This window comes from Microcaecilia unicolor, chromosome 11 (genome assembly GCF_901765095.1).
Source record: "Microcaecilia unicolor chromosome 11, aMicUni1.1, whole genome shotgun sequence".
Lineage (NCBI taxonomy): Eukaryota > Metazoa > Chordata > Amphibia > Gymnophiona > Siphonopidae > Microcaecilia > Microcaecilia unicolor.
This window is the reverse complement of record NC_044041.1, coordinates 77,337,299-77,354,382: the sequence shown is the minus strand read 5'-3', so window position 1 is coordinate 77,354,382 and position 17,084 is coordinate 77,337,299. Positions and strand designations below refer to the sequence as shown.

At 45.2% G+C, this 17,084-nt stretch overlaps 1 protein-coding gene across 2 annotated transcripts in view; it reads right to left on the bottom strand.

Moving 5' to 3' along the window:
• The window catches only part of CERS1 (ceramide synthase 1), a 103,563-nt gene that overhangs the window by 50,685 nt on the left and 35,794 nt on the right, over window positions 1-17,084 (bottom strand). For both annotated transcript variants that reach the window (XR_003943732.1, XM_030217701.1), the window contains exon 3: window positions 14,069-14,249. Coding sequence is in view for 1 of the 2 variants with exons in the window: in XM_030217701.1 (XP_030073561.1) it covers window positions 14,069-14,249 (181 nt within the window). In the remaining variant the exon portion in view is untranslated. The remainder of the gene's footprint in view (window positions 1-14,068; window positions 14,250-17,084) is intronic.

Genomic DNA, 17,084 nt, shown 5'->3' with positions numbered 1-17,084 from the left:
ACTACTGCAGGTTAAGCAGCAGGCCCTTCATATGTAATGTAGGCCTATGACACCCATAGCTTACCTGTAATTATCATACTCATGAGTTTGCAGTAGTTATTCATTATTTGGCCAATATTAATCCTTTTTCAATGCTAAAATGAAATATTTCTGCCCTCTTAACACCAGTTTTGGCTATATTTACACATTCAAAGTTTGACTAATGATAAACTTTGATTGAAAGTTTTCTTTCCCCCGCCTTCCAACATCAGCTTTATAATCATGATATATTAATCAATCACAATCATATGCACTTGACCTTATTGATTCCATTGTATGGTACCTAGACTTAATTGACTTCACATGTTTCCAAGTCTAGCTCCGCCCTAGAGGGGTGGGTGTAAGAAAGTTGGGCCCCTTAGGTTGGTTATGATAAAAGGGGAAACCTAATGCTGCATTTCATCCAGCATATAATTATGTATCCACATACTGACTCTTGCTATGGCCTTGTTCCTTATTGTGCCAGAGCACCCATGTCACCTCAATCCTATACATTCCTCCCCACAGAACTCTAAGAGCCCTCTGGAAAGGATGGCCACATCCACTAGTAGTCATGTGTGCCAGCCCCCTCTGAGGGGCCTGGCAAGAGGGGAATGAAGAGTTATGCTAGCTCTTGCTCTCAGTAAAATACAGGCCAATGGCTCATAATAAGAGCTAGGCTTCTTAAAATCAGAATCATCTCTGATACAAAAGAGAGCTAGCTTGTAAAAATCAGAGGTCACCTTTGACACAGTTACATTTCACTGTGACAAGTGCTGAACTGGCAAGGGTGGGGGCAATCTACTCTATAAACAATCCTGAGATTGGCACCTGCAAGACGTCATAAGCGAGAGTTGCTATGGTTACGTGGAGATAGTGCTGGGTCAGCTGCACCCCCCGGTGAGAACATCCAAAGGGGGGGCTACAGGAAGGTTTGGGAACATGTGAAGTCATTCTGATCAACTGATAAGGACTAGGAGCCCAGTTGAGACAGCTGGGGTCCATTGAAATGAATAGGGCCAAAATTGTATATAAGCAGCAGTTTGAGGAGTATTAGTTCAGACGAGACGAGACGAGACGAGAAGAAGAAGGAGATGAGAGGAGAAGACGAACAGAGAAGGGAGACTCCAGAAGGCTAGAGAGAGAGGACGTGCCATGATATGTGGTTCCATTATGTGAATGCTTAACCTACCTGTATTACCATTGGTAAGATTGTAATAAACTATCTTATTATATCTACTACATACTGGGTTCCTTTCTAATTATAAGAGTCCATACTGCCTGACGGTGTAAGCCTGTCATGAGCAGATTCAAGGTTGGGAAAGCTAGATATTTGGAGGGCATATGTAACTTTGCCCAGAGAGATGAGACGGGCCACTGCTTCCGCTGCTGGATTAGCAAAGGCAGATTCGGAGAAAATAAACAAGCCTTACAAAACTACCTCACCAACCCAGCCAGTATTATAGTCCACCTTCTATACTATCCTGCATAACATCCTCCTTCTCTCTTCCCTTACTTAAACCTTGTACATTACCAATTGTATCTGATAACCTGGAATGACTATGTCATAACAAAACTATGTAAGCCACATTGAGCCTGCAAATAGGTGGGAAAATGTGGGATACAAATGCAATAAATAATAATAATAATAACCTTTGGAAGAAGGCCTCGGCCTATCCTCAGGTAACCGCTGGGGTTTAGAGTTCCCCAGGTCTTTCACAATCTTCTCCAATTCCTCTCCAAATAACAGGATGCCCCGAAAGGGTAGCCTCACCAGCCTTTTCTTAGAAGCCATGCCAGCCGCCCAATGCTGCAGCCAAAAAAGGTGGCGGGCAGAAACCACCACAGACATCTGTTTAACCGAAGCTCTGACCAGATCATACAGGGCGTCAGCCAAAAATGACAGGGCCGACTCCATCCATGGGGCAACCTCAGAAAGAGGACCCGCACCATCGACAGGCTGTTCCACCGCCTGTTGTAGCCAGGAAAGACATGTCCGGGCTGCATAGGAACTGCAAATAGACACCCTCAAGGCAAGGCCCGCAATTTCAAAGGACCGCTTCAGCGCGGACTCCAGCCGCCGGTCCTGCATGTCTTTCAAAGCAACCCCTCCCTCTACTGGGAGGGTGATCTTTTTATGTCACCGCCATGACCAACGCATCCACTTTAGGCATCCCCAAAGGGGCCAAGTGCTCCTCACGCAGAGGGTAAAGCTGACTCATAGCCCTGGCCACTTTCAACGGCCCATCAGGGTCAGACCATTGAGCAGAAATAAGCTCTTGGATGGAGTCATGCACCGGAAAGGCCCAAGTAGGCTTCTTAGTACTTGCCATCCTAAGATTAACAGAGGAGGCCTCGCCTTCAACAGGATCATCGAGAGGGCCTGCAAGGCGTCAGAAATAAGAGCTGGCAGCTCGTCGCAGTGGAAAATCCGGACCGCATTGGGATCATCCAAATCCAGTGGCAAACAGACACCCTCCTCTGGATCATCCGTCCCTGAGGGCCTGCCAGACCCCTCAGACTCCCCACAGCCCGACCATGGGGGGGAAAAAGGATATGCGCCTCTTTCAGACGGGAAATTTACCCATCTATGTTTAGCATGTTTCCAACGCTCAGGGGAGGAAATAACATCTGAAGCCATCCCTGGGGCCTCAGCACCCGGAGGGAAGCCAAGATGCATCGCAGTGCCAGACACCTGCAGCAGAGCTCTTTTCAGCATGAATGCCTTATGCATTAAAAGCACAAACTCAGGGGAGAAAAGCTCACCCTGGCCCTCCGCCTCCGAATTAGGAGAAACGGATGTAGGAGCTCCTCTGGCAGCCTCTAAACGAGGTGTCCCCCTGCACTCAGACTCCTCCGCAACCGCGAGGGTCGAGGCATGCGGTCCTTCCAACGTGGCGCCCGCTGCCAGCTCCATCGAGCGGGAAGAAACATCGCTCGACATGCTCATACTAGCGTGAGCGTCTAAGGAGCACGTTTTACACAGCCACGCTGCTGATCTGCGTTTACCACAACGGGAGCAGTGCTTAACTCCCTCAGCAGCCATCACCCGACTGGACGGAAATATAGCAATAAAACGGTGGCTGCGGGACCTCCCTGGAGGAGCTGGGCACCACTCTCACCTCAGAAGACCGAGTCAACGAGCTCCAGTCAAGCTGCACAGAATCAGAATTTCTGGAAAAAGCCTCAGAACAGCCAGGCAGTAAAAGCGCGCTCTTTTTTTTAACGCTGTGAGGAAAGTTGGAGGCAGGCAGCAACAGAGGGACTCCGGGAGGCAGGGAGAATGGGTAAGGCAGGGAAAGGCGAACCTATATGCCTTTAAAGTGGGCACCACCAGCCACAACACCCCTGCTCAACTGGCAAAGCACAGGAGCCACCCCAGGCAGTCTGAAATCCAGAAGCTGATCAAGCTACGTCCACACCTGCTGGGAGATAGAGAAATACTGAAGGCAGTTGGGGCTAGCCATCCAAGAGGCACTAGGGTTTTTCAGTGTTCTCTATCTCCACCTGCTAGTAGGCGGATACAACCCATCAGTTAATGGAGTCATCTGCTGCAGATGACAAGGAATTGACTGCCGTATGATCCCCTCTGGTCTGTCTTGTGGCTAACAAAACAGAAATTTCTGGCTATTCTCAAACAGCTTCCCATTCAGGATAAGTTCTTCCCAGAACACCGCCACTTCAGACAGATAGCCATACCTACTGCCCCGGGCTTCACCAGTTTCCAATCTATGTGGGGTGGAAACGCCAATGGCTTCGCACCTTGGGACATTTATGATAAGAAGAGATGTTGTCCTTTTCGGACTTGCATGAGGAGTATGATCTACCTTCTCATCATCAGTTTCACTACAGGAGGGTGAGGGATTACATACTTCGTAAAGCTAGAGGGTAGCTGAACCTTGAGGAGACATTGCTTGAACAGGCGATTAGGGGAGGCATTTTTATATTGTTCTTTTTATCTTACACTATGCCCCTACTGCATTATATCCACAAGTAGGAACAGGACCTAGGGGTCACTTATGAACAAAAATGCTGGGAAACGGCATTATATTATTTGCTAAAGGTTTCATTGTCTAGCTCTCTGGTTGAAAATTGATATAAAGTTTTCTACCGTTGGTACTATACTCCTAGCAGACCGATAAAATGTTTGGCTCTGGCAGCAGCCTTTGTTGGAGGGGCTGAGGTATGAAAGGTGACATGTACCATATTTAGAGGACTTGCCCCAAGGTGATAACTTTTTAGAAGGACATACTGTTGGCTCTTCAACAAATGACTGGGGTGAATTATCCCACCAAGGTTGAATAGTGTCTTTTTCATTTGAAGCCTCTGGGTGTTAAACCAGATCTGCAAAGATTAGCTACTAGCTTTTTTGTAGCCAGCAAACTCACTCACATAGCGGCATGGAAGCAACCTGATGCCCCAGATACCTATGGTACTTCGCAAGTTGGATTTTATCTACCAGATGTCTAAACTTATGGCACTGAGAACCGGCCAGCTTACACGATTTCATCAAGTGTGGGACCTCTACTATGTTTGGAAGCTTCATTTGAGCTGGGGGGGATACTACCTGAGTGTATGGAGGCATATTAAGTGTAACTCTTCTAGCGCCTATTTCTTGGTGGAATTAGGGAGGGGGAGTTAAGGCATTGTTGGGGGTGGGGGGTTTGTTCAGAGTGATTTTTCATTGTTACCTTTGATTCTTTACTACAGTACACCAAATGCTTTGACTATGGGGCTCATTTTCAAAGCATTTAGACATATAAAGTTCCATAGGTTACTATAGAATTTTGTAAGTCTAAGTGCTTTGAAAATATGCCTCTATGTGTTTTTGTTGGCATTGCTGAATCTCAATAAAAATTCTGGAAAAAGAGAAAAATCATTCCAACAACAATCACATCCAACAACAATCACATGCATGCTCATACATCCACACACCTTCCCCACCTCCCATCTTCCCAGCATACCTTCTACACATAACAGTCACATCAAAGAGAACATAAACATGAAGAAACAGCAAAGCAGATCTGGATTTAGCATTAACTCACTCCGCCTGTGGATAATATTGTAAAAAAATGCTCCCGATTTCTGACATATCAAAAGACCCTCCCTCCCAGTTTCAGGATACCCCCTCCCTCCCTCCTCCCAGTTCCAGGGTCGTCGTCCCTCCCTTCTAGTTCCAGCACCCTTTCCTCCGAATTTTAGAAGTCATCTTCACTTACCAAGTTGGGGTTACGGCGGCCGTCAGCAACGGTAAAAGGCGTGCAGGCTTGGCCCCATAGGCGCCCGGTATAAGAGGCTTGGGGAGGCTAAGCCTCCCCAGTCGCGTCTCTCTCTCTCATCCCCCCGGCCCCATGCCCCCGATGCACTGTTTATCGGTCGCAATCTCCCTCCCTGCAGTCCCTATAATTAGCATTGCATCTCTATCCCTCTCACTCCCTCCAATGTGCTTTAAATCGCCCATCGCTGCCGGTAGCAGCAACAACCTTATTACAGCTTGCTTCGGGGCTTCTCAGCTTGACGTCATGACGTGTCCCGCCTCCTCTGACCAGCCTTCCTGATTCCGCGAGGGCTGGACGTATCATAAGGAAGGCTGGTCAGAGGAGGCAGGGCACGTCATGACGTCAAGCTGAGAAGCCCCGAAGCAAGCTGTAATAAGGTTGGTGCTGCTACCGGCAGCGATGGGCGATTTAAAGCACATTGGAGGGAGTGAGAGGGATAGAGATGCAATGCTAATTATAGGGACTGCAGGGAGGGAGATTGCGACCGCGGAGCGGAGACGAATGAGGGGCGGAAGTGGCTGCCGGGAGCACATCCGGCTTGCTTGGGCCCGGCTACTCCCTCCGGCTGGGACGGTGGTCTTGCCGTGTTCTCGGGTCTGCTTCATAACTAAATCCCTTCATTATGCTCGGGGAGGGATAACTTGATTGGAGTTCAGCACCCATAATCATTTTTAAAAGTTGCCTCGTATGTTTGCTCCTTCATCTCTCCCCCCCCCCACAATCCCCTACCCAGCCTGATAACAATTTTTCTAGTATTGCTGCATGCTGAGTCTGGCTTCTTGAGGTAACTTTCAGTTTAGTATTTTGCCTTCATATCTGTTGTGTCATGTGTTTTTCATGTGTGATCAAGATGCAGTACTCTGCTAGTGTGTAGTATTTGCAGCCCTTTTTGTTTTTTTGTTTCACTAGGTTGTGTACTGGTGTTTTAGAGCCCGGTGTAATTATAGTGCTGCCTTTCCACGCATATGGTTGTAGCTCGGCCTGTCCTTGGAATTAGTGCTGTTATGGTTTGGTAAGGTTATGAGCCTTACTGAGGTGGCACCAAAACATCAGAAAGGGTGCCTAAATACCTCTTGAAGGATCTATATATGGTCGTTAATAAAAGAAGCTCATTGTGAACACTATCCACACTAAGAGGGTGTTTTGTGGCTCTACATGAGAATTGTGGTATTATGATCCCTTGTTTCATATTGTTGACGGTCTGCATTTTCCGTATGGTGGTATATTGGTGTATTAGGTCTGCCCAGTGTAATATTTATGGTACAGTAAGGTTATGAGTGTGTTTTTGCACAAAGTTGTGCATAGTGTTTTGCAGTTGAGCAATTATGGTTAGTATATGCTTTGAGCAACCACTTTATTCTTTGACATATGATACATATCTAATATCTAAATTTAATAAAAGGTATTAATTGTGATTATTTTATTTTTACTTATTTTTTTTTCTGTGTGTTGTCAGACAATTATGGTTGGAAACCCCGCCCCCTTTAGCCTCCCCAAACAGTTGGGCCACCGACCGCCTATGCTCGGCCCTTCTCTCTCTCTCAGCTCTGGTCCGGCCCTCATTTCCTGTTTCCGCAAGGGCGGGACCAGAGCTGAGAGAGAGAGAAGGGCCAAGCCTGCACGCCTTTTACCGCTGCTGCCGGCCGCCGTAAACTCGACTTGGTAAGTGAAGATGACGTTTAAAATTCGGAGGGAGGGGGCCTGGAACTGGAAGGGAGCGAGGGAGGGAGGAAGGGAGGGACGACGACACCCTCATGTGTGTGATGTCATGTTCCTTTGCCTGGCAACTCTGCAGCGTTCCCTTCCAGTGATTGGTCACTGCTGCTTGTGACGAACCAGGAAGCATGCAAACGTCAGGACAGGAGATGGATACAGCAGGCAGCACGAACCCTTCAAACCCTTCACTGCCACGGAGTCAGCTTCAGAATGTTGGAGGTGCTTTTTGTTATAGTAGATATACCTAGGAGCACCATGACAAAAGTAAAGATTGAACGAGCAATCTAAACTGTTCGATCTCAAAAAATTTTCTGACTGTTCTTAATTTTCTAATTAGAAAAAGGAGCTTTTAACCAAAGAATTAACCTCAGATTGATCCAGAAAAACACCAAAGATTTTGATGACCGGAGAAAGAGGATATTTAACTTGATCTGTAAGTATGTGATCAATCGGCAGATCAGGATTATTGTCCAGAAACAGAAACTCAGTTTTTCTCGGAATTCAGTTTAAGCTTGTAGTTTAAAATCCAAGCACTAGGGGGGAGGGATTTGGATCAGGAACAGGGACAGAGGGGGAAGCTGATAGATCAACGTAAGGGAATTCAATGTAAAGACATGGACAGGTATACGGGGATTGGAGGGAGCCACCTAATAGTGGGGGGCGGGGGCAAGCTGGGATGCTCTCGCCTCCCAGAACAATTGTGCTCAATGAGAGTTAACATAATGAGCTTTTGTGGAAACAACTGTGGTTAAGATAATATCATGGAATGTGGGGGGAATTTCATCACCCATTAAAAGATCAAAGATATTGCAAACGCTGAATAGACATAAGGCCCAGATAGTCATGTTGCAAGAAACGCACTTGAATGCAGATGAACATAAAAAACTGTGCCGTTGGTGGGTGGGAGACCTGGTTGATAGCCCAACTTCAAACAAAAAAGCAGGGGTAGCCATTTTATTTAGGAAAGGAACACAGTATGTGAAGCACAGAAAGATTCAAGACTTCCAGGGCAGATATATTATTCAACATATTACATTAAACAATAAGCCATTGTTACTGGTTAATATATACGCTCCGAACCAGTATGACAAAAATTTTTTCCAGACACTCCTAAAACATGTACAAAGCTTTGACCAGATGCCGATAATAATTGGAGGAGATTTTAACCAAGTATTTGATCCCTTGGTGGATAGCACTGGCCCCTCCCGGATAAGACCAGTGAATTTTTCCAGGGGAGTACCGTGGGTATGTTCGGAGTTGGAGCTGCTGGACTCCTGGCGCCTGCTACATCCAGGGGACCGTGACTATACCCATTTATCAAGAGCCCATGGTACTCAGTCACGGATAGATTACCTGCTAATATCACAACGCATGGCGACCCAGCTGGAGAGGGCAGAGATCGGTCCTACTCTGGTGTCTGATCATGCAATGATATCGGTAATCCTGAAATGGGAAGCTGAACCAAAGGGCCCATATTATTGGAGGTTCCCAAGAAATTTATATTATGATTCTCAATTCCATATATTTCTGAAAGATAAATGGAGGGAGTATGGGGAATTTAATAGAGAAAGCTATGAATCAGACCCAGTTCTCTTTTGGGAGGCAGCCAAAGCCGTACTGAGAGGACATATAATATCATACTCCTCCCATAAAAAGAAAATGAGAGAAGCCGAGCTGAGGCGGTTGGAGAAAAGGGTGCGAACGCTTCGACAACTATATGGTAGAACGCAATCCCATTCCCATAAGAAACTACTGCTGCTGACACAGGTAGAACTCAATCAACTGATTCACTCTCATACACAAAAGTCTTTGATATATTATAAATACCAGTTATACCAACATGCTAACAAACAAGGGAAACTCTTAGCGAGATTGGTCTGTCAGGTGGGGGGGCGGAGATGGGTAACACAAATTCAGGATGAGAAAGGTGCTAGATTCCATACTAATGAAGATATTAATAGAGTGTTTGAGGAATTTTACACCCGCTTGTATTCTCAACCAGAAGACGAGGGATTGGAGGCGACTTCATATTTAGGGGGACAGATACTTCCACAACTCAAAAGCCACCAACAAGACATCTTAAATGCAGCCATAACGGAGGAGGAAGTCCAGTGGTGTATAAGGGACAGTCCACTCTATAAATCACCAGGAGTGGATGGTTTCACATCAGAAGTATACAAAATTCTGATTGAAGAGATTGGAGCTTGTGTAACTAAGGTCTTTAACAATTATGTAGAAAGAGGAGAACTCCCTAACTCGCTGAAAACAGCGCAAATCATCGTGTTATTGAAGCCGGGCAGAGACCCAACTCAAACAGAATCTTATCGACCTATTTCTTTAATAGCTTATGAAGCCAAACTGTTTGCTAAAATTTTGTCAAATAGACTAGCTAGATTTCTGCCCCACCTGGTATTGGATCCACAGGTGGGGTTTGTGCGAGACCGATCAGTAGCAAAAAATCTGAGAAAAATTTTATTAGCATTGGAACACATAACACTGAGCAAAGATCCGTCTATACTGATCAGTTTTGATGCACACAAAGCATTCGATCGAGTACGATGGGACTTTATGTTTGGAGTACTGGAAGCATATGGGATCAATGGGTTTTTTGGGAGGGCCATTGGAACGTTATATAAAGGCCCTATGGCGGAGGTGATGACAAATGGATTGACATCTAGACGATTTGAGGTAGCTAGAGGCACTAGACAAGGGTGCCCTTTATCTCCACTTCTGTTCGTATTGGTGATAGACCCTCTAATTCGGGATATTTTGAAATCACCAGAGATACAAGGGGTACATATAGGACACGAACATTTTAAGATATCTGCGTTTGCGGATGATTTACTGGTCATCCTAACACAACCTGAACTATCCTTACCAGTGATCTTAGAGACTTTACAAGAATTTGGGGACTTTTCAGGGTTTGGTCTTAATCTGGACAAATCTGAGATTCAATTGATAAATATGACAGAAACAGAGTGGTCTAGATTAGCATGTCCACTAAAACGTGCAAATAACTCGTTTGAATACTTAGGGATACAATTGCCGGGGGAGCCTTCTGGATTATACCAGAGGAATATAGCTAAATTGTTTGAGTATACAAAGCGTTTATTAGATAGATGGACTAAATTACCGCTATCCCTACTAGGCCGCATATCTTTATTTAATATGATACTCTTCCCGAAGTGGCTGTATTGCTTTCAGGTTTTACCACTCTTTCTTTTAAAAAAAGATTGGAGGAAATTGATGAGCATGCTCTCAAAGTTCTTTTGGAATCATAAACGACCACAAATAAATTGGCAAAATATGTTAGACTCTTGGGAAAAAGGAGGAGTGGGGGTACTGAATTTATTACGCTACAACAGAGCATGTTTGATGAGGCATGTGGGGGATTGGCTCAGGGAGACGTCTTACCACACACCGCGGGCAGTGGAGGAGAGGTGGGTTAGCCCTCTGCAATTGCAGTATGTGCTGCAGGCCAAACAGTCCTCACTACCAAAACACATAAAGAACAGTCTGTTGGTTAGACCACTTAGATTGATATGGAGAGAATTGAGCCGCCAATGGGCGTTTGATGCACATCAAAGTGGATTACTACCTATAGTGGGGAATGGAGACTTCCTTCCAGGAATGGATAATTTTAGATTTAAAATTTGGAAGAAAAAAGGGCTTAAAATTATACAAGACCTGGTAGACTCTGCAGGTAGGCTGAGAGGAGTGGAGTCATTGGGGATAGGTGAAGTCTCGTGGACGGATGTCTTTGCACATCAACAGATATCTCACTATATAATAGGGATTCCCACGCAATTTCTCATAGCAGATGTGCCCAATAAAATAGAACAATTGTATGAGATGCCTACTGAGGAAGCGGTCTCAATATCACTCCTTCACAAAAGACTGATACAACACAAAAAACATCAAACTATGAGCCAGCTTCTACTGAAATGGTCAGCAGATTTTGGAAGGGAGGTGACATTGCATATGCTGTTGAGTTGTTTACGACAAATCCCTAAACGAATAAACAGTGCAGAATTAAGAGAATGTCAAGGAAGGGTGATTTTCAGGGCTTATACATCTAAATCACGGCTTTTCAAAATGGGAGGAGTAGGAGAATCAACTTGTGGGAGATGTGGAAATGTGCCCTGTACATATTACCATGCTCTGTGGGAGTGCCCGGAAGTCCAGCAGTTCTGGACTAAAATATTTAATTTTTTAGGGTATTTGGAACACAAAAGAATTTCGCTGAAACCGGAACAAGCCCTATTAGGGATGGACGAAGGGTCTGGGGCTGGTGCTGTCCACCATAATTTGTTGGTCTACAAGGCCTGCTTAGTGGGGAAAAAATGCATACTGGTCAACTGGGTTACGCAGGAGCCTCTGACATACTGGCAATGGCGTAATAGATTTCATGCTTTACTGTTGATGGAAGTTCGAGCTGTCGCCTTGCGATTTAAGAGACAAAAAGAATTATATCTTATTTGGAGAAACTATATACAGGTCCTTGCACCCCACGCACGTAGTAACATTATTAACAGATTGGGGGACCCTCGCATTCCTACCTGACAAATCCTGTAACATAACAAATAAAAAGGTGGTCCAACATCCCTAGGACTCAGGAACTGATGCTTCAAAAAGGGGGGGGAGGGGGGGAGGGAATTTGTAGGGAGGGGGGAGGGAAGAACTTCATTAATTCGATTGGGATAATAAACGAAGAGGGGAGGAGGGCATACTATCCATGATGAGATTCGACATCTAATGTTCTGTAAAGTGTTAAAGACGAGATAGAATGTTATAATGTGATGGGTGTTAAGGATGTTGTTTTTGATAATTTTATTATTAGATTACATACAAAAGTTTGAAAAAAGTGATGACGATGTTGGTCTAAATCAAACAAAAAAAAACTTGTTCATATTACTGACAATGTTGGATTTATATGTTGGAAATGTCATCAATAAAAATTGTTTCTACACTAAAATCCAAGCACTATTGTTGACATATAACACTGAACAGATGAAGATATATGCCTCAGTGTTTCATGAAGAATTAGAATGGTGATGCCATCCGCAAAAATATGAATGAAAAATCCCTTATCTGCTAACTTCCAAGTAAGGGGTCCTTTCATTAAGGTGCGCTGAAAAATGGCTTGCAGTAGTGTAGGCGCGGGTTTAGGGCGCGCACGATCCATTTTTTAGCATGCCTGTAAAAAAGGCCTTTTTTGCCAAAAATGGATGTGCGGCAAAATCAAAATTGCCACATGTCCATTTTGGGTCTGAGATCTTACTGCCAGCCATTGATCTACCAGTAAAGAATCCAGGTGGTAATGACCTACACGCGTCAATTGCCACTTGGTGCACGCCTGTTACTCGTGACCGAAAATAAAAAATATTTTTTAGACACGTGCCAAAAATGAAATTACCGCAACAGCCATGCAGTAGATGGGCGGTAACTCCATTTTGGCACCTGTTGGGCGCGTGTAAACACTTACGCGGCTTAGTAAAAGGGCCCCTAAGAGTGTCTACAAATATATTGAAAAGAGTTGGTGAAAGTGGCGACCCCTGTGGGATACCACAGGGATAATTTGTCCAAGATAACACTCCATTCTGCTGGTGGACAAAAATCTTCTAAACCAATCCAAAACTTTATCAGTAATACTGATATTACCTAACTCAGGGGCCCAACCGCTAAAGCAGAAAGGAACCTCAGGTAGTGAGGGGGGAGGGTACAGGAGTTTTCTCACAAATAAAAATGGGATCATGTGTTATCCAGCTTCTTCCTGTATGATGTTTTCACTTATTTTTATGTTATGCCTGATTGCTGTTTTGTATTCGCTTGCTGTTTTTGTCTGGATTTGTTGTTTTGTTGTCAGATGTTGCAGTTGTTTGATCCCGAATACAAATCGCTAAACCTTACCTAACTCAGGGGCCATTTTACAAAGTGGTGGTAAGCCCAACGCAGGCTTACAACACGCTAATCTGGACCGACCACTGGCCCAACGTGGGCACTGGTGGTAGTTCCAGACCTAGCGTGTACCATTTTTCATGTCAGGGGAAAATAGCTGGCTATTTTCTAGCGCGGCAATAACCTGGCGGTAATTGAGCAGTGCCAAATGCTATCCGGTTACCGTAGGGTTAGCGCGGGAACCCTTACTGCCACCTCAGTGGGTGGCGGTAAGTGCTCCCCCTTGCATGACCACGCAGTAAGCGCAATCTTACTGCATGGCCATGGTATTTTCAGGCATTTTTACCCGCTGTAGTAAAAAGGGCTGCAATGCATGGCAAAAAGGCCCCTGCTGCTAGCGTAGGGTCCTTTTTACCACAGCTTAGTAAAAGGACCACTCAGAATGTAAAATATTATGGTCCACCAGATCGAATGCAGAGGAAAGATCAAATTGCTGAATAAGGGCTCTATAGTTTTTACATAACAGAGACCTAGCTTTGTCAAGAATTGACACCAATACCGATTCTGTGCTGTGCCAGGATCTAAATCCAGATTGAGAGTAATGCAAAACATTGTGCCTTACTAAATAATCATTCAGTTGTACACATACCAGTCCCTTCAATAATTTGATAATGATGTTTTAGCTCATTTATCTAAATAATGTTCAAGATTGCTTACAACATCCTTAGTGATATAGGTACAATAAATCCCTTCCTTGAACAGCTTAGAGTCACCTAAAGCAACAGAGCTAAAGTGATGTGCCTAAGGTCACAAGGAGCATCAGCGTGAGAAGCAGGATTTCAACCCTGTCTTCCCTGGTTTTTAGCCCACTGTTCTAACAAGTAGACCTGTGAGTCTCAAACCTGCCCTGGGGGCCACCCATCCAGTTGTTTTTTTGTTTAATGGATATCCACAATAAATATTCATGAGGGAAATTTACAAGCAATTCTCTCTTGTGAATATTCATTGTAGATATCCTGAAAATCTGACTGGGTAAGGGAACCCCCCCCCCCACAAAGATTAGTTCTGTAGTTCCCAAACCTGCAATTTGAGTACAGTATACAGACTAATTACCTTTAACATGCACAACCACCATGCACACAGGCTTTTTCACCTACCTGAAAACATAAGAAAAGGTGATTAAGATGACAGCTACAATGTGATGAACCAGCATCACCACAGAGTCCTTTCTCCAAGCGTCCATGTAGAAGATGGCATATGTGGAATGACCATAGAAACTGCTCTGCCAAAGGTAGGCCAGGGCAATGTCCTCAGGAACCTGAATCCCCCTCTTCCAGTCTATAACATAACACAGAAATGTACATAAACTCTCAGCAAAGGGAAGAGTCCAACCTGGATTTACCCCAGTGCATTTAGGGAAGTGTAACTCCTCTGGGGGTAAAACCAAGAAGGAGTCCTTTAGTCTGAAAAACAAAGGGAATTCATTGGCTACTTGTTTGGTTTAGCAAGACCGCCAGAAAATTCTGCATTGTGAAAATTATTTTAAAATACATTAATTAATATATCCCAATTGGAAAAATTCTCTGTGCTTGCCATAAAATCACTCGTCAGAAAAAACAATGAAATTATTTTAAATCAATACTACCAAATCTGTACTGTTGAACCCCCTGCTAGTCAGATTTTCAGGATATCCACAATGAATATACATGAGATAAATTTGCATGCACTGCCTCCAATTTCGCTCATATTGTTTGCCACCTTGAACTGCTATGGAAAGGTGGCATAGAAATGGACTGAATACATTGATAAAGCAGATGAATAAAAATGATCCTACTGTAAGGTTAACAAATAGTTAAAAAGCACGGACTCTTGGTGCCTTTAAATTCTTCTACAGCATTGCCTGTAAAATTCAGACTACTGCATGCTTACTTTCCTTAAAAATAAAAAGGAATTCTTCTCTATGGTTTCTCAAAATTGCTGGAGAGGCTGTTGTGTGTGGGGGGGAGGGAGGAGGCTTGGCACCTATTTTCATATTTGGTGGGAGTGTCCTGTTATCCAGAACTTTGTCCAAAAGTGCATAAGCACTGTTTTGCAGATGTTGCATAAGAGCATTCGTGGCAATCCAAAACTGTGGTTATTGCATTGGCACCTACCAAACTTATCTATCCCCTCCCTCCCCCCCCCCCCCAATTCAGGGTGCTCCTCCCTTGTTTTGCCATTCTACAAGAAGACTCAGCTCACTGTTGGATAACTATAGCGAATGGCATGACTGCTGATAGAATAAACTGAAATTGAATGCTCATAAAAACAAGGTCCTGTGGTTCCGAAATCAGGGGGTTGAGGTCCCATCATCACTATCTTTGTCCAACAGTCAAAGCTTTACAGTCAGGTCTGAAACCAGAGTTCCAGGGGTCTTGCTTGATTCTTCACTCACTTTCCCTTCTCATATTAACCACCTATGGAAGAAAACACTATTAAAATGAGACAGCTAGGCAGTGGCGTAGCCAGACAGCCAATTTTGGGTGGGCCTCAGCCCAAAGTGGGTGGGCACAAAATTTTCTCTCTGCCCCGCCCCTTCCTCCCCCTATTCTCCACCTCTCCCCCAGCACCTCCCAACTCAAAATAGAAACAGAAACACTTTAGCTCATGAGGAAAGTGACATCCACACATTTCTCAAGCCATCATATTTCAGTTAAGATTCAAAGTAAAATAAAATGCCTTTTCTACCTTTGTTGTCTGGTCATTTTCTTTTTCCATCATGTTGATCCAGTTTCTCTTTTGAACTTTCCAATCTTTCTGCTACTTCTCCTTCAAGCAGCTGCTGTCCATTTGTCTTTTCCTCCTCTCTTGTTCCATTCCCTCACTTCACTTGCCTCTGACATATTGACCTTTCCATTTTAGCTCTTTCCTCTTTTTTTTCTTTTCTTTGTCCACCCAAATTTTATCCTAACCCCTTTTCCTTTGTTTTACTTTTCAGATATCTGTCAGATTTCCATTTCCTTTCCACACACTAGTTCTCCTATTCCCCATCTCTCTACTTCCCCAGCCATCCATTCCCTTCCATCTTCAATCTATTCCCCATTGCCATATTTCTTTCCCCTGTAATCACCATCTTCCTTGCGTTTATTTCCTTGCCACCCCCTTGGCCTCTCCCACATGGTTCCATCTTTCCCAGTGTCTCTCTCCCTCCACCCTTCTAGCCCAGCATCTGCTCCCTCTCTTCTCCCCACCTTCACCCCCTCCCAGCATCTTCCTGTCACTTCTCTCTTTCATCTTGCCCCCCTCTCCTGTGATCCAGTGTGGCCAGGATTTCCCCCACTCCTTCCCTGATGCCCACACACACGTCCAGAACCTCTCCCTTCCCTTCAGCCCACTCCCCTTTGTCTTCCTCACCTCCCCCCACACGTCAAGAACCTCTCCCTTCCCCCACACACGTCCAGAACCTCTCCCTTCCCTTCAGTCTGCTCCCCTTTGTCTTCCTCACCCCTCCCACACATGTCCAGAACCTCTCCTTGCCCCCACACACGTCCAGAACCTCTCTCTTCCCTTCAGCCCCCTCCCCTTGCAGGGCGAGCAGACAACTGTCTTCCTCACCCTTTCCCACCCCCGCCGCAGCGCTTGTATTTGATGCTATCGGCACTGCCTCCTCCACCTCAAGTCTCCGTCTCCTCCCCCCCCATGGCAGCGCTTACAATTTGCTACCGGCGCTGCCTGACATCACAGACGCAGAGCCGACGACCTGCTCCAGGACCTTCCCTCTGCTGCGTGCGTTCTTCTGCCCTGCGTAAACAGGAAGTTGAATCAGCGTGGCAGAGGGAAGGCCCCGCCCCCGGAGCAGGACGTTGCGCTGCGTCTGTCAGCTGTCAGGCAGTGTCGGTAGCAAATCGCAAGCTGCCACGGGAGTGGGAGATGGACTCGGAGACTGTGATGTGGAGGAGGCAGCGCCGATAGCGTAGAAGACAAGCGCTACAGCAGGGTGGGAGAGGGTGAGGAGACACAGTGACATCTGAGTGGGCCTGGGCCCCTGCAGCTAGGTCTAGTCAGATCATTCTTTGACCAAAATGTTAGTCCTACCTCACTTAGATTACTGTAACGTTCTATTTCTTGGTATTACGTGCCAATATCAGAAAAAAACTGCAAATCATACAGAATACAGCTACTAGCCTAATATAC